General features: G+C 51.7%; 1 protein-coding gene across 1 annotated transcript in view; it reads left to right on the top strand.

The window, feature by feature from the left end:
• WNT5B (Wnt family member 5B) overlaps window positions 1-20,391 on the top strand; it is a 98,157-nt gene that overhangs the window by 73,843 nt on the left and 3,923 nt on the right. Inside the window, exons 2-5 of the mRNA XM_054167612.1 lie at window positions 12,542-12,684; window positions 13,402-13,649; window positions 13,767-13,897; window positions 16,916-17,061. Of these exons, the coding sequence (XP_054023587.1) occupies window positions 12,542-12,684; window positions 13,402-13,649; window positions 13,767-13,897; window positions 16,916-17,061 (668 nt within the window). The remainder of the gene's footprint in view (window positions 1-12,541; window positions 12,685-13,401; window positions 13,650-13,766; window positions 13,898-16,915; window positions 17,062-20,391) is intronic.

Genomic DNA, 20,391 nt, shown 5'->3' with positions numbered 1-20,391 from the left:
ATTACCCTGGTAGTGCCAGCAGAACCATATTGTCAGGCTGCTGCCTCGGTGTTGGCATCCTCAGCTTTAAGGGACAAGTTGGCACCATGGGGGAAAAAAAGTTGCCTGAGCTGAGCATGAATAAATTTAAACTGGAAAAGAGAGAAAGAGTCACAGCTTTTTTGCATGGTGAGATGCCAGACAGAGTAGGGACCCCAAATAAACCACAGCTTTCATGATGCTCTCTGAGTTTATATATGGGATCATATGTGTCACTGAAAACTGGGACAACCTTCTGCCTAATATTAAAATGTATCTGCTTAAAAAGATAACAACAGAGTGATTCAGCTGAGCAGTCTACTTAAATCGGTACCCATCAGAAGTGAAGAGTCCTGCACCTGGGAAAGAGCAACCCCATGGAGCAGTGTAGGCTGGGGACAGAGCTGCTGGAGAGCAGTGAAGGGGAAAGGGACCTGGGGGTCCTAGTGGATGGGAGGCTGACCATGAGCCAGCAATGTGCTCTGGTGGCCAAGAAGGTAAAAGCCATTCTGGGGTGGATTAGAAGGGCTGTGGTTAGTAGGTTGAGAGAGGCTCTCCTGCCCCTCTACTCTGCCCTGGAGAGGCTGCATCTGGAATATTGTGTCCAGTTCTGGGTCCCTCAGGTCAAGAAGGACCTCAGGGAACTGCTTGAAAGAGTCCAGCACAGAGCCACAAAGATGATGAAGGCAGTGGAACATCTTCCTTATGAGGAGAGCCTGAGGGAGCTGAGGGCTCTGCAGCTTGGAGAGGAGGAGCCTGAGGGTGACCTCATTCATGTTGATAAAGCTGTGCAGGGTGAGTGCCCAGAGGCTGGAGCCAGGCTCTGCTGGGGGATGCCCAAGGACAGCACAAGGGGCAGTGGTGGAAGCTGAGGCAGAGGAAGTTCCATGGAAACAGGAAGAAACATTTTTTTTTCCCCTGTGAGTGTGACAGAAGCCTGGCACAGGCTGCCCAGGGGGGTTGTGGAGTCTCCCTCTCTGGAGATATTCCAGACCTGCCTGGATGTGTTCCTGTGTGACCTGCTCTAGGTGCTCCTGCTGTGGCAGGGGGGTTGGACTGGATGAGCTTTTGAGGTCCCTTCCAGCCTCTAACGATTCTGTCATAATTTGGGAGCCTTTGCATTTGGTTTAAAGGGGAACTGACCTACACAACACTGACATACTGCTGTCACTCTTCCAGGTTAGGTTTGCATCGATGCACATTGTGCTGAAAATTTGTATCTGGAAAGTCTTTGTTTAAGAAGGTTATGAAGTTAGAACAGCATTTGAGATGCAAGCTCTAAAGTGGGATACTTTCTTTTCTGCAGTTAGCATTGTAAGTGGTACTCAAGGGGAAATTACCTTCTTTTTGGGGACCAATGTATGTGCAGTCTGTGAGGCAGACAGCTTGAGCAGGTTTCTCTTCAATCTGTTACACCCAGAATTAACAGGAAATTCTTTCACTGGAGGGTGACAGCACAGTTCTGAAATTGGTTAAATCAGAGGCATTTCATTTAGAATGTATAGGAGATTATTTTAGATAGATAGATAGATAGATAGATAGATAGATAGATAGATAGATAAATGTATATAAATGATCTCCTTCTATGATCAGGTGACTGCCTGGTGGATGTGGGGCTGGCTGTGGATATAGTCTACCTGGACTTCAGCAAGGCCTTTGACACCGTTCCCCATAGCAAACTCCTGGCCAAGCTGTCAGCCCATGGCTTGGATGGGAGCACACTGCGATGGGTTAGGAACTGGCTGGAGGCTGAGCCCAGAGTATGGTGGTGAATGGTGCCACAGCCAGCTGGCAGCCAGGCACTAGTGGTGTGCCCCAGGGATCAGTGCTGGGCCCCATGCTCTTTAACATCTTTATTGATGATCTGGATGAGGGCATCGAGTCCATCATCAGTAAATTTGCTGATGACACCAAGCTGGGGGCAGGAGTTGATCTGCTGGAGGGTAGAGAGGCTCTGCAGAGGGACCTCGACAGGCTGGGCAGATGGGCAGAGTCCAAGGGCATGAGATTGAACACATCCAAGTGCCAGGTTCTGCACATTGGCCACAGCAACCCCATGCAGAGCTACAGGCTGGGGTCAGAGTGGCTGGAGAGCAGTCAGGCTGAGAGGGACCTGGGGGTGCTGGTTGATGGTAGGCTGAACATGAGCCTGCAGTGTGCCCAGGCAGCCAGGAGGGCCAATGGCATCCTGGCCTGCATCAGGAACAGTGTGGCCAGCAGGAGCAGGGAGGTCATTCTGCCCCTGTACACTGCACTGGTTAGGCCACACCTCGAGTCTTGTGTCCAGTTCTGGGCCCTTCAGTTTAGGAAGGAGGTTGACTTGCTGGAGTGTGTCCAGAGAATGGCAACAAAGTTGGTGAGGGGCTTGGAACACAGCCCTGTGAGGAGAGGCTGAGGGAGCTGGGGTTGCTTAGCCTGGAGAGGAGGAGACTCAGGGGTGACCTTATTGCTCTCTACAACTACCTGAAGGGAGGTTGTAGACAGACGGATGTTGGTCTCTTCTCCCAGGCGGCCAGTACCAGAACAAGAGGACACAGTCTCAGGCTGCGCCAGGGGAGGTTCAGGCTAGATGTTAGGAAGAAGTTCTACACAGAGAGAGTGATTGCCCATTGGAATGGGCTGCCTGGGGAGGTGGTGGAGTCACCATCACTGGAGGTGTTCAGGAGAAGACTTGATGGGGTGCTTGGTGCCATGGGTTAGTTGTTTAGGTGGTGTTGGATTGGTTGATGGGTTGGACACGATGATCTTGAAGGTCTCTTCCAACCTGGTTTATTCTATGTATTCTATGCATTCTTTACATACATTTTAATATAGTATCAATTCTATATATTATTGCATAGCATTAATGTCTATGTTACTTCTTAATATTAAAATGTAATAAACATGCTTGGAATTTTTTTCTTTCATTTGGAGAGTGGTTCTGGTAAGTCTGTAACTGATACAGTTGAGGTGTGACTCCCCAGATAATTTCTTACTACTAAATATTTATTACTTCTGCTTTGAATGTGCTGTGTTTGAGCAGAAACAATAGCTAGTCGGTGGCAGACGTGTTTGGGGCGTGAAAGAACGGCAAAAGCAAGCAGCTTTTTTACTGTTGATCTTGATTCAGCAGAAAGGAGCTAGGGGTATGCTTACTTTAAAGCACCTGGCTGAATGCTTTGCTGAAGAGAGGGAAATCTGCACCACAGATTCACTGTTTTGAACCTGTTACTCAGCCCTTCCTGCACCTCTCTCTCTCTCTCTCTCTCCCTTTCTGTAAGGTGAGGGGGAAAGAGTGGCTGCTGGAGCTGTGGTGTATAATGTATGGAGTGTATGTGCTCGCTTTGCAGTTCCAGAGTGCAGGAAGAGATGATCATTAATAGTATTTTCATTAGACTGGACTTCATAAGAACATCTTTGAAGACTCCTAACAGGAAGGGGAGAAATTAAATTCAATTTGACTTTATTCCATAGCTTACTGTTTCTTTTGGAAATGTATATCTCAAGCTTTGCTGGCAGTGATTTAACTGACAGGAGGCTATTGATCCAAGCCAGGCTGACACCGGTCCCTGTGACCTGCACTGAGGTGTTGAATGTCCGAGACAGAGCAGTAACTGTGCATCTCCCTGCTTCCCTTGGTCTTTTGCTCCTGGGCAGCTAAGAACCACTGCATCAGCAGCTTAACTGTGTTTTAAATGTTTGAGCTTCTGTGCCAGTCAATGTAATTATTACAGGGCATGGAACACACTGAAAGGAATGTGAGCTCAGAGCAAAAATGAGGTCCAGGCTTGTGAGATGCAGAGACATAAATCTTCCCAGTTTGGGATGACTCCAGTGGGTCTAGGGGAGCTAGAGAGCCCTTTAGGGAGGACGAAGGGTGCTCTGTGCTTTGCAGGATTGGAATTAGGAAGAGAACATTTAAACATTTCCAGCCCCTGGCCTGTTCTGAAATCCCTGCAGAGAATTATTTTGACTTGGATTGTCTTTTGTTGCCTCCTTGCTCGTGCTGTTGGAGAACTTTGCCCTCTTATCCTTCCTAATCTTCAAGGAGGGCTGAGGTGCATGCCAGTAACCACCATAATCTGAGTCCAGAGTTCTCATGCAAAGCCTGCAGCCAGCATCAGCTCTCTAGCAAGATGAGGGCTGCCCTCCTGTCACTGCTTGAGGGGTCTCTGCTGTGGTCAGCTATGGCAGGGAACAAACCTGCTCCCACTGTTGGCCCCTGGAAAACAAATAAAGGAGGGAGTGCTTCCTTTCTTGCAGTTTCCTCATGTCTTACTCTCCTCTAGGATGGTTAATCCTCTGTGTAAACTTAACACTTGGGAAAAATACTGGCTAAATGGCCTTAAGGTTTGGAGACTTGTGTTCCTAGAAACCTGTGATGCTGAGGAGCAGCAGTGTGGGCTTCCTAACCCTGCCTGGACTTACGTTTCACCCTGACCTCCCATGACTCCTTTGAGGGAGTCTGGGGAACAACCTCTGAAACACAAATCATCAGTGCTTGTGCCTTACTGAGAGCACTCACTGCTCAAAGCTGGCTGATACCATACAAGGTGGCAGACACAGAGAGAACATCAGTTACCTCCTCCTGCATTAAGGAGATGCAGTGCCTGTAAGTAAGCTGTGACACTGTGGGCATGTTAAATAAGCCCCTGAATGGTCAGCAGAATCACAGACTGTTAGAGGTTGGAAGGGACCTCCAGAGATCATCCAGTCCAAACCCCCTGCCAAAGCAGGATCACCCAGGGCAGTCTGCACAGGAATGCATCCAGGTGGGGTTGGAAAGGCTCCAGAGAAGGAGACTCCACAACCTCTCTGGGCAGCCTGCTCCAGGGCTCTGGGACCCTCACACCAAAGAAGTTTTTCCTCATGTTGAGCTGAAACCTTCTCTCTTCAAGTTTGTATCCATTGGTCCTTGGCTTATGGCTGTGCACCACCCAAAAGAGCTTGGCCCCCTCCACTTGACACCCACCCCTCAGCTACTGATAGGCATTGATCAGATCCCTCTCAGCCTTCTCTTCTCCAGACTAAACAGCCCCAGGGCTCTCAGTCTCTCTTCACAGGGGAGATGCTCAAGTCCCCTAAGCATCCTCCTGGCTCTCTGTTGGACTCTCTCCAGCAGGTCTCTGTCTCTGGAACTGGGGAGCCCCAAACTGGACACAGTATTGCAGGTGTGGTCTCAGCAGGGCAGAGCAGAGGGGGAGAATAGAATAGAATAGAATAGAATAGAATAGAATAGAATAGAATAGAATAGACCAGGTTGGAAAAGACCTTCAACATCATCGTGTCCAACCCATCAACCAATCCAACACCACCTAAACAACTAACCCATGGCACCAAGCACCCCATCAAGTCTCCTCCTGAACACCTCCAATGATGGTGACTCCACCACCTCCCTGGGCAGCCCATTCCAATGGGCATCACTCTGTGTAGAGAGAGCCTCCAGCCTAAACCTCCCCTGGTGCAGCCTGAGACTGTGTCCTCTTGTTCTGGTGCTGGTTGCCTGGGAGAAGAGACCAACCTCTGCCTGTCTACAACCTCCCTTCAGATAGTTGTAGAGAGCAATAAGGTCACCCCTGAGTCTCCTCTTCTCCAGGCTAAGCAACCCCAGCTCCCTAGCCCTGCTGGCCACACTTTTCTTGCTGAACCCCAGGATCCCATTTGTTCTCTTGGCCACAAGGACACATTGCTGTCCCATGCAGAACTTGCTGTCCATTAGGACTCCAAGGTCTCTCTCTGTGGAGCTGCTTTCCAGCAGGGTAATCCCTAACCTGTGCTGGTGCCTGCTTGCCTTCCCCCTGCTCTGCAGCCTGGATAGCAGCACAGCCTGATGAGGTGTCAGCCACATAGTGCAGTCATAATGTCTTGGTTGGTCTAATTTCTTAGGGGGCTTGCCCATATAAATAAAGGCTATTAAGGAGACTATAGTTTGTGATTAGAGAGTATTAGCTGCAGTCCCAGAAGCTCTGCTATTGCAGCAGCTGTGGGAGCAAGAATTGTAAAACTCAGGCCAGATGTGTCCTGGTTCAGGTCTCTGGTGCTCAGCTGGTACTGCTGACATGCAAATAGAGTTCCCATGGAAAAGGGAACTAGATGGCCTGGATCTATCCCTGGGAATGTTGTAACCATGGAGAGTTTCCAGGCAGCCATGTACCTGCAGGGATGAGTCTATGTTGCTTTCTTCCCAATTTCAAGGCAATTGACATTGCTTTTGCTCCACAAGTCACCGAGTGCTGAGTCTCTTGCAGTTTCCTTTGGGACATCTAGTACTGGTCTTGGTGGACCAGGTTGGCTCAACACTGGGATTTAATCTGCTGTAACAGCATCGAATCACCTTGAGAGGCAGGAGGGTCATGTCCTGCTTAATCCTTGGAGTTTGCTCCTCTGGGGTTTTTTTGTAGCAGGTGAGATGAACTTTTGGCCTTGCATGTGAAATACTGTGACATAAATGGCAGTGTTCATAGGGGTTTACACCTATTTCATATCTTTCACTGATGAGAATCTGTTTTATCCACAGAATAACAGAGAATCTGTTTTATTCATATTCATCAGTGTCCTTTATAACTGTTCTGGTTTGAAATGGTGACAATCCATAGTACCCAGCCTCTTCTGTTGTCTCACTTCTGCTTTACTTGCAGCCTCCCTCCGTTGTTGCTCTCCTTGGTGAGACACTTCAGGGCCAGCTGTCAGTGGCCCTGCTGGGACTGGCAGGTATATCTTGGCATTTGCTGCCCCACGTGCCCCGGTGACACTGATACTGGATGTCACTGGCCAGGGGAGTCATGGAAAAATGAAAGAGCAAGGTAGTGGTGAAAGGAAATCTGGCTCTGTCAGCAGGGGTGACTGGTGATGAGATGCAGAAAAAGGTAGCACATGAGCACATCGGAAGATAAAACTGAGTCTGTAAGTACCAAAAGAAACAGGCAGGACACCAGCAGGAATAATCTCCCTTGCCAGTGGAGGCAGACAGTGCGTAACAATCCAATGAGGCAAGGCAGTGTCAAGACAAAAGAGGCAGACACAAAGGATTCATGTGCTGGGATACTTCAAGGAGGTTTTGTTAGACCCTTCTGTAACACCCCAGCTGGATCTGGATCTATGGCAGTGGCTCCAGTGGCTGCTTCAAGTACTAATTGCAATACAAATCAAATAATACATTTAGAGCTGGGAAGGTTGGCTCCAGCACATGGTGGGATGGTGCTGAGAGAGGGTCAAGTCAGCAGCCAGCCAAGCAGCACAGGGCCAAACAAGTGGGGGTTGGTGGGGTTATGGATGGTTCAGATTTCTGTGTGAAGGCTTCAATTAAATTGAAGGAACTTCAAGGAACTTCTTTTTTTCCCCTTTAATTTACAGTGCCTCTGAAACTGGTTCAGCTGAATGGGCAAGTGTGTGACTTTGACAAGACTCCTGAGGTGTTAGTAAGAACTGTGATTAAAACCAAACCTGTCTGCCAGAAGCATCTCTTGGTGCTGTCAACTAGGAGTTCCATGGCACAGAACCAGAGGGCAGGGACTTCCTTTTGAGCAGCACACATAAACCTTCCTTCCCGGGCAGTGCATCTCTACTGCCTCTGCTTCAGAGTGTGTTCTTCCCATCTCGAGTAGGTATCTTATGACAGAGAGGACAGCAAGTGTTTCTGGAGGCACCAGTACAGTTAGGGGCTACCCTGATGGAAAGCAGCTCCACAAAGAAAGACCTTGGAGTCCTAATGGACAGCAAGTCCTGCATGGGACAGCAATGTGGCCTTGTGCCCAAGGGAGCCAATGGGATCCTGGGGTGCATGAAGAGTGTGGCCAGCAGGGCTGGGGAGGTTCTTCTCCCCCTCTGCTCTACCCTGCTGACACCACACCTGCAATACTGTGTCCAGTTTGGGGCTCTCCAGTGCAAGAGGTACAGAGACCTGCTGGAGAAAGTGCAATGGAAAGCCACGAGGATGCTTCGGGGACTTGAGCATCTCCCCTGTGAAAAGAGACTGAGAGCCCTGGGGGCTGTTTAGTCTGGAGAAGAGAAAGCTGTGAGGGTGGATCTGATCAATGTCTATCAATATCTGGGGGGTGGGAGGCAAGTAGGGGGTGGTGCACAGCAATACGACAAGGACCAATGGATACAAACTTGAAGAGAGAAGGTTTCAGCTCAGCATGAGGAGAAACTTCTTTGGTGTGAGGGTGCCAGAGCCCTGGAGCAGGCTGCCCAGGGAGTGGGAGTCTCTTCTGGAGACTTTCCAACCCCACCTGGATGCATTCCTGTGCGGACTGCCCTGGGTGATTCTGCTCTGGCAGGGGGCTTGGACTGGATGGTCTCTGGAGGTCCCTTACATCCTCTAACATTCTGTGATTGTGTCTGTGGATGCTCTGGACATGCTGAGTCGTTCAGAACAAGCACTGAACCAGATGAGTTGCAAGAATAAACAGGAACTTGACATAAGTTCTTGGTCCTTCCAGGAAGAATGCATGTCCAGTTCTCCCCATCCTGGGAGAAAGCAGAGAAGCTGCAGAAATGAGGATCAGTGGAGTTACCTGGAAAGAGAGCTAAAGTTTCTTTCAACACTCCTTAGAACGCTTGACAAAGCTCCCTGTCACACTTGGGGACATCCCAATGGTGTTTTCTTTACCACACAAAGGGTAGGACAAGCAATTTGCATGAGTACCTCTCATTCATCAGGGCTGTCTTCCATGGTCTGCCAGACCTTTGCAAATGAGCTCATGGACACAACCTCCCTTTCTTGGAGTCTTGCTTCCCTCCAGCAAACGCAGCAGGGCAGTGCCAGGGAAGCACCGATAGCTCTCCAGCTGCTCTGCCGTGACTTTGGAAACCTGATGTGCAAATCCGTGCTGTCACCTCTCAAAAGCAAAGGCAGGCAAACACAGGCACTAATTTAGGCAGCCAGGCAATGCAGAGCAGGGCAGCAGACTGCTGAGTGCAGCATTACGCCAAGACTTTCCGAAGATGCAGACTTGCTGCTGCTGCTCCTCCCTCTGAGAAGGGAGCGTTAGACCTTTACTCTGAGGTTTAGAGTAACGTCCTGTTCCAGGTGACAGCTCTTGGTTTCACCCCAGTGAGCCTCAATGGTCTGGGTGCAAGCATCACACTCGTAGTGCTTGAGCCACAGTGTGGGCTCACTACCACTGCTGGGTGAGTCAGCCCCACTGGAGGAGGTAGGATGGGACCTCTTTCAGCAGAAGCAGGAGCAGCCCCAGATTTGAGAGTTCTTTCTATTGCCCTTTCTTCCCTTACTGGAGCAGACACAGTGTGAGTTGGTGTGAGTGGGCTGATGTAGGGGAAGGATAGTTTGGGATGAAAGTGGGAGTCACTTGGGTGGTGGGGGGTGGAGAGAGGTGATGGCCAGGAGGGGTGGTCTGCCTGGGCTGAGGTTGAGCTTTCCAAAGACAGGGATTTACCAGGGAACAGAAAGGCAGGTGAGACCAGCTTTCTCCACGGCCTTCCAAATACCTATTAGAGAGGTGATCCCCTTCATGTCACTCATGTGGAGCCACCCCAAAATCCTGCTCACTCCTAGCCTCCTTCCCCTGACCTCCCTAAGTCCTGATGACCCTGCCAGGATCCCAGTTGGTTGTCTGGGGTTACCCACCAACAGCTCCTTCCCCCCCTCGCTTACTTGTTGCTTGACTGACTCCATTCATCCCGGCACACCAGCAGCCCTGCTTCACCACACCTCTGATCCTCAGAACATTTCACTGACTTCTCCCAGGCTTGCCAAGGCTGTTTGAACCAGCCCTGCAGCTGGGCTTTAAAAAACGACCCAAGCTTTTTCTTTACAAACTGAAAAGCTCGATCTCAAGATCTTGGTAGCAAGTAGAGAGAGGCACGACGAGGAAGAGGGATAGAGAGTATGCTTTGGACCAGCAGCCAAGTGCTTTGCAGCTTTTGGTCTGGAAGTTGCTGGCTGAGGTTAAATCCCCCCAACAAAGCCTCACTGGCTATTAGCACTTTATCTGAAGTCATAAACACAGCAGTGAAGAAATTATTTCCAGCACTTTAAAAAAGATTCACTTCCATAATTAACTCCTTAACTCAATGGCAATCACTCTCACCAGCAGCAGAATTGAGGTGGAACTCAGGGTTTCAGACCTTTCCCACTGAAGCATCTCCTTTAGCTGCTGCCTTAGAGAGGACATCAGGTTGAGTGTATAAGTGATCTTGTCCTGTACAGCAGTTCTTATGTCTCCTGTTTCAAAACAAGATCATTGCCTTGCTTGTGCCTGGTGGTGGTCAGATTGCTACTGGCAGTATTCACACCACTTTGCTGCTGCTAATCATCAGCTGCCTTCACATATTAATACTTAAAATGAGATATTTAATTGATGCCATGTGTTTCTGGACCAGGTTTCATATGAGCACCTCCCAGGCTTTACCAGCTGGAAAAGCTTTTGTTTCCACCCCATCACAGAGCTGGGGGTGGACCCTCAGCCCGGTGCTGCGTGGTGGTACGTTCTTTTTGCCCCTTGGAGCGCTGTGCACACGTGGTGGGGGAAGCTGACATCAGCAGGGACACTGACATCACCTGCAGTTGTATTTGTGGAAGTGCCTCCCTGGCTGGTGCTGTCTCACGTTCCTGGCCAGGAGAGGCACTGGGGCAGCTGGCCATGGTTTACTGCTTTCTCAGAATCTGCAAGGAGACTTGGCGAAGGCCGAGCTTGGAGGTACACTTCTGCCAGCATGTCATCTGTTTACATGGTGCATGCCTCGTGTGTGTGTCTGTGTGATTCAGCAAGGGCTTTTTTCCCAACCCCTGCCCCAGTTCTTCCTTCTGGCTGTGGTGAGATGGAAAGGTGGGACCTCTCATCTCTGCCAGCCAGGAGGGTTTCTGTATCTGAGGCTGGCTTGGAAATTCTTTAGGTGACATCACACCGTGTCTGTGCAGACTCATTGTTTGTCATGGAAAAGCCATTCATCCATACACAACTTCCTTCCTCCCCAGACTCCCGGAGATAAACTTTCCATTCTGTCTATTCCCTATAGAAACAGACCTCAAACATCTATGCGTGGCTACACACACACACATTTCACCATCCCTCCGTCACGCTCGGGGCTGTGGGAGGAGGAAAAGGGAGGATATAGAAGATGTGAATAAAGTCACCCTGTTTTCTTCAGACATGGATCCCGCTGTGCCCAAGCAGTAAAACTCCCCTCCTGCTGAGGTGCTGGGTCACACAAGGCTTTTTTGTCCTGAAGCTAATTCTGGCGCTTTTGGCCCCACATCTGCCTGCCAGGTGAGGTGGGCCACCAGCTGCAGGTACAGCACATCTGGATGAGGGAGGAAGCAAAGCATGCTGCAAACAAACACAGCAAGTCCACCGTGGCAGGCGTGAGGAATTCCATAAAAAATATACTTCAGTGGTCTGAGCTGCCAAGTGTGGTGATTCATGTCTTGGGTGCTGCCCGTGAGGCAGAGTGAAAGGCTGGGTGCTTGCAGGTCTTGGGCCATGCACACCATGCCCACAACCTAGGGGTGACCTACGTTCAGCCTGCCATAAAGGAGCCACCGCTGCAGGGGCAGAGTCATGAGGTCACCGGCTCCAGCAAGGAGGCTGAGAGAGGAGCAAGGGGCATTCGTTGGAGGCAGAGGGGTGGGGACTGCCTAGTGCAGGACAGGACAGGAGGGTGAGAGGCCTTGCAGAGGTGAAGGCAGCAGCAGTGATGCCGACGGTGCGGGGGAGATGGCTGTTTGGGTTGTGGAGTGCGAGGAGCGCCTGTTCCAAGTATGCGCCCGGCTCCGGGGTGCTTGCGTTTGTGTCCTGCCGGTGGGGAACGAGCTGAGGAGCTGCCAGATTGCCCCAGCCTTTGAGGTTCTCAGTAGGTCGACTGGGGAGGGGAGAGGGCTGTTTGGACAAGAGGAGCCTTTGAAGCTTTTCTTCTGTTCACCTCCCCTGCCCATAAAGCCATTAGACTCTGGTGCCAGCCCTACCTGCGTTTGTCCCCGGCAGCCGGGCCGAGCCTCGCAGACCCTGAGGCCTGGGGTTGGAGCCATGGCGTGGGGCCCTTCTGGAGGCCAATTTGGGGAGGGGGCGGCTAATTTCCGAGGCGGCCCTGCATTACAAAGGCAGCAGGGCCAGCGCGGCGCTTTGATGTGCCCCGACGGCTCCCCACACACCTGCGGCCGCGGGACTGCTCCCCCACAGCACCGCCGGGCCCGAGGGGGCTCCGGCGGACCACGGGCCGGGGCGGGGGCAGCGCATCACAGGCAGCCAAACCAGGAGCGGCCCGGAGGCCCCTCCCGACGCCTCTAAAGGCGGCCGCAGCCCTGTGCTTCTTAATGCCCCACCGACCCCGGGCGGGACGGAGGGAGGTTCCGTCGGCGGTGGCGAAGCTCCGACGGCACAGCCCCTTACCAGGGGGCCGGGGGCGGGAGGGAGAGAGGCAGGCAGGGCCGCCGCAGGAGCCCCCGGGAGGCGGCGGCCGGGGGAGGGTCCTGCGGGGGGCGGCGGGGGCGGAGTGGGGAGGGGGCGGCAGCCGGGTTGTGCTCGCCGCCCCCCGGCCGCGCTCAGGCCCCGCTTCAGGGCTTCTCCTCGGCGCTTCTCCGCAGGGTGCCCCGTCCCGGCGGCCGGCTCTGCGGGAGCTGCCCCAGCGCTGCTGCCCGCAGCCCACCATGACCGGGCCGAGGCTGGCCCTCGCCGCCGCGCTCCTCTGCAGCTGCACCTCGCCGGTGGCCGACGCCAACTCCTGGTGGTGAGTGAGGGCGCGGGGGAGCCGGTGGACCCTTTGTCCGCCGTGGGCCGGGGACCGTCCTGGGGCGTGCGGTGGAGCGGGAACGGGGCGGCTGCCCGGCGCTCCCCGCGGGTGCTTTCTGCCTCCTGGGCTTCTTCCGCAGCAACTCGCTTCTTTCTAGCTTCCCCCCTCCCACTGTCCCTGCCCAGTTGTTGGAGACGTGGGACGCAGCCCCTCTCCTGCAGGCATGTCTTGGTTCCTTTTGTACGGGCTCGCGGAAATCCCCTCCGGGCTTTAGGATGTGGGGAATGCGTACGGAGAGGATGGGTAAGGTTTCCCACTCCTTGCCAAGAGCCCCGGGAGCAGCCCTGGATCCCGCTTCCCTTAAAGAGCGGAAAATAGCCCTGCTCGGAGGCAGGCATCGCTCGCTGGCGGGCTGCGAAAACGCAGCTCACTTTCTTCGCTTGCAGAGAAAGTGCTGAGCTTTCCCTCTACCCCCATCCCGGGTGTCCTCTGTGTTTAAACTCAGGTTACAAACGAGCTGTGTTTCTCTTGCTAGAGCTCTGGAAAAGCATCTGGCAGAGCTGTAGAGGGAGGCAGCTGACATGAGAAATGCGCCCGGACTTCGGGAGCGGGGCTGGGCTGGCGGGGAAAGGTTGCCGGGCGTTTCGTGGAGGGGCCCTCGCCCTCCACGCTCCCTTGGATGTTTTTGTTTCTTTGTTTGTTTTTTCATTGTAGGTCTTTGGCCATGAACCCCATCCAGAGACCTGAGATGTACATCATCGGCGCTCAGCCGGTGTGCAGCCAGCTGCCGGGGCTGTCCCCCGGGCAGCGCAAGCTCTGCCAGCTCTATCAGGAGCACATGGTGTTCATCGGGGAAGGAGCCCGCAGTGCCATCAAGGAGTGTCAGTATCAGTTTCGGCAGCGGCGGTGGAACTGCAGCACGGTGGACAACACCTCTGTCTTTGGGCGCGTCATGAAAATAGGTAGGAGCAGCCGGTATGGGAGGTGCTGGGCGCGGGCCAGCTTTCCCCGGGCAGCGTTCTCCCTTTCTTCAAGCACACATCTGGGAATGTTGAGTCCGATTAGCACCGTTCCTAAAGCTGCCTCGAACGACTGTTCTCATTGCTTGGTGTGCCGGCGCTGCCACGGCACGGGTGGCCGCGGTGCACCTGAGCTGCGGCAGGAGCTAGCTGGGGCGGTGAAAGTGGAGAGACTTCCTTTGAGCCGCATGGTAAGGTCAGGAAGAGAGGGATCTTTCCACAGCTTTCGGTTCGTGTGCTTGTGTAAAGGTAGAGGGGGAAGAAGCCAAAGCCAGGAACAATGGACCCGTGTTATCATTCCTGGCATCTGAAGTGTCCTCAGACAGGGAATGCAAGCCCTAAGATGTGGGAAATATGGACTCCCCTGGCATGGGATCTGCCCCCCTCCCTGTTCCACCACTTCCAGTGTAAACTGAAGAGATTTTTATAATTCCTGCCCTGCTGGCTGTAACAGGCACATTGACAGGCCATTGCTGCACTTGAATTGAGGTGTGACCTAGCCACATTGTTCCCTCTCCTTTTGAAATGCACTCATCTGATGGCAAGAAACTGAGAAATCCGGGCTTGGTTTGATGTGTCCGACAGCCAGGACAATAAAGAAAAGGTGTTAAAACTGCTGCTCACACACACACACCCACACACCCCCTCGATCCAACCCTAGGTTTTGTTTCCCACTCACAAAGTCCATTATTTACCCTGAAGAACCCAGGACCAGCACTATCTGTTGGTTGTGAGGTCAGGGAAAACACTCAGCAAGGGTTGGAAAAGAGCTCCGGCCCCACACCAGCCAGATGTGCTGCTGTTTGGGTTCACTCTCAAAACCCCCACACAGGCAGCAGGACGCCAAGACACATCTTTGATACCTCTGGGGTGTCGAGGTGATAGTGCACGAGGGGAGCCAAGTCCCTGGAGCCCTTCCAGTTGATTCTGAAATTCTTATGTGTCATAATGGAGAACTGTAGGGATGTTTTGTTTGCATTACTTAGCCTTTCAGAATCCCTAATTCAACTCACCAGAAACGTTCTAATTCTTCCCTTTCTGCCCAGCTTGTACCCCAAACAAATACTTTTCTCTGGGGTGCTCCGCTGGGAAATGCTGTTTCCTGACACGCACTGTCAGCTCCTGATGCATCTGTGCATCCTTGATCCCTTGCTTTCTGGTAGCAAGAATGGTGGCCAAATGAGGCTCTGTGGAATCCCAGATTGTTAAAACTTGTGCTTTGGGGTATGAAAACTCAGATTTCAGCCACTAATGGAAAGGTCAGAAAGTACACCTCCATTTCTCCCTTATTTCTTCCCTCCCATGTAACTTACCCCAAAGAATGGCGTGAATTTTGTATCTCCAGAGAGATTCTAGTGACTCCAGAATTCTGGACAAGAGAATAACAATCTCCCCTTCTGGAACAAATCTCCTCCTCTTGTTCAGTACTTTCCTGCAGCCCCAGGGTGGTCGACTGGGGAAGCCCATACCTGGAGAAGAGACTAAAAGGTGAACCGAGAGAAAGCACACAGTGGAGCTGAAGGAGGAAAAGCTGTGGGGAAGGACCAGAGGGTGTGTGGGAAGAAGGAACTGCAGTAGATAGTGGGAGAGGAATTATTCCTTCTCTCTAAGATGAATTTGATGGTGTTAGTTTAGGTTAGGAGTAGACTGGGGGTTTGATGAGGTCTGTGTGTGTGTCTGCCTTTGTTTGTTAGGAGTGCCGTTGGATCTTTAGTCGGAATCTGCTGATGGTGGGGACTGGGAAGTTGCCTGCTGTTTAAAACACTACCCTAACCACGAGTTTTGAACCCTTGAAGTGAGAGCATGTTTATACTTCAGGAGAAGGCAGTGCAGAAGAGGGGGAAGAAAAAAGTCACCAAAGGTGGCTTGGGATTTTGACAAGGTCTGTGGTGATTCATTGCTTTTGTCTGTGTCAGTGAGAAGCTGCTGTGGAGGGGGATGCTGCTCTTTTCTCTCTCCCTCCCTTCTGCTTTTACTTTTTCTTTCTTTGTGATGCAGCATTGCTCATCATTTTGGCAAAACTGTTTTCCATGCTGGGAAAGAAAACAAAAGCCTTTCAGTCTCTCAGGTTGTGTTAACCATAAAGTCATTCTTCCCTGGGTTCATACTGTGTGCCTGTCTCCTGTTTTCAACCTCTGAGCCCCAAGTCTGGACCACAGCCCTTTTTCTGTACTCTGTGCCAATGGCACGAGAAAGGTCTGGAGACCAGAATATCTGCAAGAGTGCAGAGGCATGCCAGAGTGTTGTGGAGAGGGGAGGGGGAGAAGAGATAAGAAGGACCCAGAGGGTGTATAATGTGCCAGCAACCCTGGGTTGCCCACACACCAATGCTGGCATGGCATGTATTACATGATTTCTTCAGTTGCTCTGAATTGTGAGGGGAGGAGAACCTGCCCTGGCCAAGTCCAAAGCCTGGGAGAGCGTTCACTCAGAAACCTGGAAGATTAGTTTCCTTTCCCCCTTGCAGAACTTGGCTCAGCTTGGAAATGGGAGACCCAGTCTGTGTTTAATCATTACACCTTCGTTTTGTGCCTTTCATAGAGGTGAGGCAGTCCCAGCAACACAAAGGTTTTGTAGAGGCTTCTGTGGCAGTGTGAGGCAGGCTGCTTTTTAGCATTGTTTCTTCCTGCTCTTTGTGTCATGAGAGATGCTCAGACCTTTGAGATGTGGTTTATTTGATAATGGTAATCAGGTGATGTAGGAAAAATGTCCTCTGAAGTTGCTTCTTGTTTGTCAGTGCAGGTCTTCGCTTGTGTGTGTGTGTTAAGTATCTCTATGCATTAGATGCAGATGCAGTCTTTGCTTATACATTGATGAGGGAGAGAACAGAGCACCCAAAAATGCTGTATTAGAATTTCCTCAGGGGAGGAGAGAATGTGTCTCCCCTGGTGCAATCCCAGATGCAAGGCTGGGGTTTCCAGGTTAGTCCAGTCATTACTGGAGACAGATTTTTATCTCTTCTGCCTTTTCAAATGCAAAAAAAGAAGAAAGAAAAAAAAAAAGAAGAACTAAAAACAGTGATAAGAGAACAAAGAGAAATAGTTTCTCCTTGTTTGTCTTTGACAGTGGCAAATTTTAGGGAAATGCTTTCAAAAATCAGTTGAAATGAAAACTTTTTCATCCAAAAAAATAGATCAACCGGTTTTTAATCGTCTTTGGGTCAGTGTCTCCTTTAGGGCCAGTTCCTCTTCTGTCGTCTTCCCCACTAGCTCCAGAAAATCAGCCGTGGAGACCAGCACCTTGCGTGGTCGCAGCTGGGTGCGTGCCGGTGCCCTCCAAAGGCTGCGCGGCCCGGGCTCCCTGTCCTGGTGCCGGTGGCGGGTGGCCAGCAGGCACAGGAGGGCAGCAGAGCTCCGTGAGCTTCGTGCAGCCCCGGCATCGCCCCGTCAGCCGGGGCACGGTAGCCAGGGGTGATTCCGGCTCACCCCTCGGGAGAGCTCGGCACGGGTGTGAGAGAGGGCATGGCGAGGGGTTAATGCCTGATCCCTGCGCACGTTTGCGGAGGTTTGGGGAGCACCATCCTTGCCCTTCGAGGTGACAGTCCAGAGGTGTGCAGCTGCAGCGAACTTTGAAATCATGAGCAAAACCCCAAACACTTTTCCAGGGCTGGAAAACAGAGCAGGAGTGCAGGGAAGACTCGGATGTGTAAGCCCACAGCTGCCAGCTATAAATTGGCTTTGTGTTAGCGCAGGGTTTCATGCACACCTTCAATCTCACCCCCCAAACCGAGCCACAGGCTTCCAAACCCGTCTCTAGCAAGTTTGCTCTGCTTTGTGGGCAAGGAAGGGTGGGGGCAAAAGCCCCACTGTGACCTACTTCAGCCTGTCTTACCACCATCCTCAGCAGCCTGAACAACTCACACAGATCCAGCGGCTGAAACAGAGACCTACATCCAGTCTGCGCCTTCAGGGATCTCTTAATCAGGCTGTAGGGATGCTAAGCACCTGGAGTCATGCAGGCTCTGTTGCACAAGCTATAACACCAGGAGGTCCTTTCCATGTATGTATTTTAATGTCTGTGGGTGGAGGGAGTGCTCTGGATTGGTTTTGTCTGCAGGGCTGTCACCATGCAGGCACAGGCTGGCAGGGCCAGAGCTGTGCATCGGACCCTTACCTTAAAATACCTGCATTGGATCCTTACCTTAAAATACCTGCAGCATGCAAAACAAACTCCACGGGTAGAAGCTGGGGTTTGATTGGTGAAAAATGCTCATAACTCCCTTAGGGACCTTAGCTGAATTACCTTAACTAGGAGTCACTCCCCTCTACCTTTTGGACCTGTGAAGTTTTGGGGGTGCACAGTCATGACCTGGCTACCGTACTTGGTGTCCTGTAGCATTTAATCAGCCTTGTGCTGTACTCCAGAGCAGAAGCCTTTAGTGTCCAACTCTCATTTGCAGGAGGGCAATCCGAGTTGTTCTACAAGGTGGATGCCATTCACAGCCTTGCCTTTGTCTTGGGTCATTACCACTAAGCTGGTGATAAGCTGCTATTAATTACAGATTGTCAGCACATGCAAATTGAAACAAGAGCTTACCAAAAGCATCAGCTCGGTCCTGCTGAGAGAGCTGGCAGTGAGAGCCTCGTGGGCTGGTGACAAACTGTTCCTGAAGGATCTGCCCTCTGAAGTAATTCAGATTTGCATCTTACTGGGGGTTTGGTCTAAGTAGCTCTTCACAATCAGATTGCTTATTCCAGTGAAGCTTTGGCAGTTGTTCTCTTTCATCACGTGGAAGTTTGGTGCACGCAATGACTCTGAAGGTGTCAGTTTAGGTATTTATTATGCAGTGCAGCTGTGGATTGCTCCTTCTCCTCACCATCCCCCTCTACCTGCCCCCTTGAGACCCACAGCACTGGCTGGGGCAGCATGCTTGGCCTCATGCATTGTTCTAGCTGTGCTGGTGCCCGGGTCAGATTGGGGCTGAATCACTGCCAGGAATACATAGCTGCAGACCTGCTCCAGCTGCTTGGCTCAGACTCTGGAGCTGTACAGAGCATATGCTCCAAGCAGGGCAGTCTCTAGTAAACCTGCTCATGGAAAATCTTTCCATTTATTCTTGTCTGTATGGGAAAGTTTACTTGCTCCAGCACCTCAGCTCTGCAGGCACTGGGAGAGCCTCTGCCTTGACGCTTTGGTGTAAAGAGGAGTTTCTTTCAGTTTGTCTCAAAACAATTCTCAGCTGACCTTATTGGCTAAACCAAACTAAGGTTGATGAACTGAGGATCCCATGAAGTGCTTGTCCCAATGAAATGACAGCCATTCCAGAGTGGGCTTAAACCAGTATCACACAGTGTCACTAAGGTTGGAAGAGACCTCGAGGATCATCAAGTCCAACCTGTCACCACAGACCTCATGACTAGACCATGGCACCAAGTGCCACATCCAATCCCCTCTTGAACACCTCCAGGGACGGTGACTCCACCACCTCCCTGGGCAGCACATCCCAATGGCGAACGACTCTCTCAGTGAAGAACTTTCTCCTCACCTCGAGTCTAAACCTCCCCTGGCACAGCTTGAGACTGTGTCCCCTTGTTCTGGTGCTGGTTGCCTGGGAGAAGAGACCAACCCCTTCCTGGCTACAACCTCCTTTCAGGTAGTTGTAGAGAGCAATGAGGTCTCCCCTGAGCCTCCTCTTCTCCAGGCTAACAACCCCAGCTCCCTCAGCCTCTCCTCACAGGGCTGTGCTCAAGGCCTCTCCCAGCCTCATTGCCCTTCTCTGACACCTTCAAGTGTCTCAATGTCCTTCTTAAACTGAGGAGCCCAGAACTGGACACAGGACTCAAGGTGTGGCCTAACCAATGCAGAGTCCAGGGGCACAATGACTTCCCTTCCCAGAACGCTCCTGTGCAGAGACCCAGCCATTTGTTCTCCATGATTATTGGCACACTCAGTGGCACATTCAGGCAGCAGCTGTGTGTTCAGCAAGTGAATAACTCCTGCTGCTGGAGCATTTCCTCCAGGTTAAAATGAGAGGATAATGAAGAGGAAAGAGGCTGAGCAGGCACTGCCTGTGGTGTTGCTGTTTCTTTTGGGCAAGGCCTGGGGTTTCCAGGGCTCTTAAATGGGCAAACAACAATGCCATTAAAACAATAAACCTTGAAGAGCAGCACCTACAAATGCATGAAGAATACACTTTTACCAAAAACATTTCTCAAGACAGCAGCAGGAATCTCAGACTCTTGCCTGCTGACTTCTGGGCAGCCCGAACTAGTTGAGGATTTTGCCATGAGGGTGGTGAGAGCCTGGCACAGGTTGCCCAGGGAGGTGGTGGAAGCCTCATCCCTGGAGGTTTTCAAGGCCAGGCTGGATGTGGCTCTGGGCAACCTGCTGTAGTGTGAGGTGTCCCTGCCTATGGTGGGGGGGTTGGAACTGGCTGATCCTTGAGGTCCCTTCCAACCCTGACAATTCTATCATTCTATGTCCCTGATGACTGCAGAGGAGGTTGGACTGGGTGACCTTCGGAGGTCCTTTCAACCCAGACCATTCTGTGATTCTGTGATTTGATTCTGGTCACACAGAAACTGCCAGGTCTGAGCAGTCCAGTGGCTGGAGCTGTTATTTTGAAAGGGGGAAAAAAAAAAGGTGGTGCAAGCATGTGTTAGGACAATCCCCCCTCCACCAGAGTGAATGGCTTCCTTGTGTCTGGCCACCCTGTTTCTTCTTCTGGTTAATTCTGTGCACCTTC

The sequence above is a fragment of the Dryobates pubescens genome, chromosome 15 (genome assembly GCF_014839835.1).
Source record: "Dryobates pubescens isolate bDryPub1 chromosome 15, bDryPub1.pri, whole genome shotgun sequence".
Classification (NCBI taxonomy): domain Eukaryota; kingdom Metazoa; phylum Chordata; class Aves; order Piciformes; family Picidae; genus Dryobates; species Dryobates pubescens.
The sequence above is the reverse complement of the archived record's forward strand: the minus strand, read 5'-3'. Positions and strand labels throughout refer to the sequence as shown.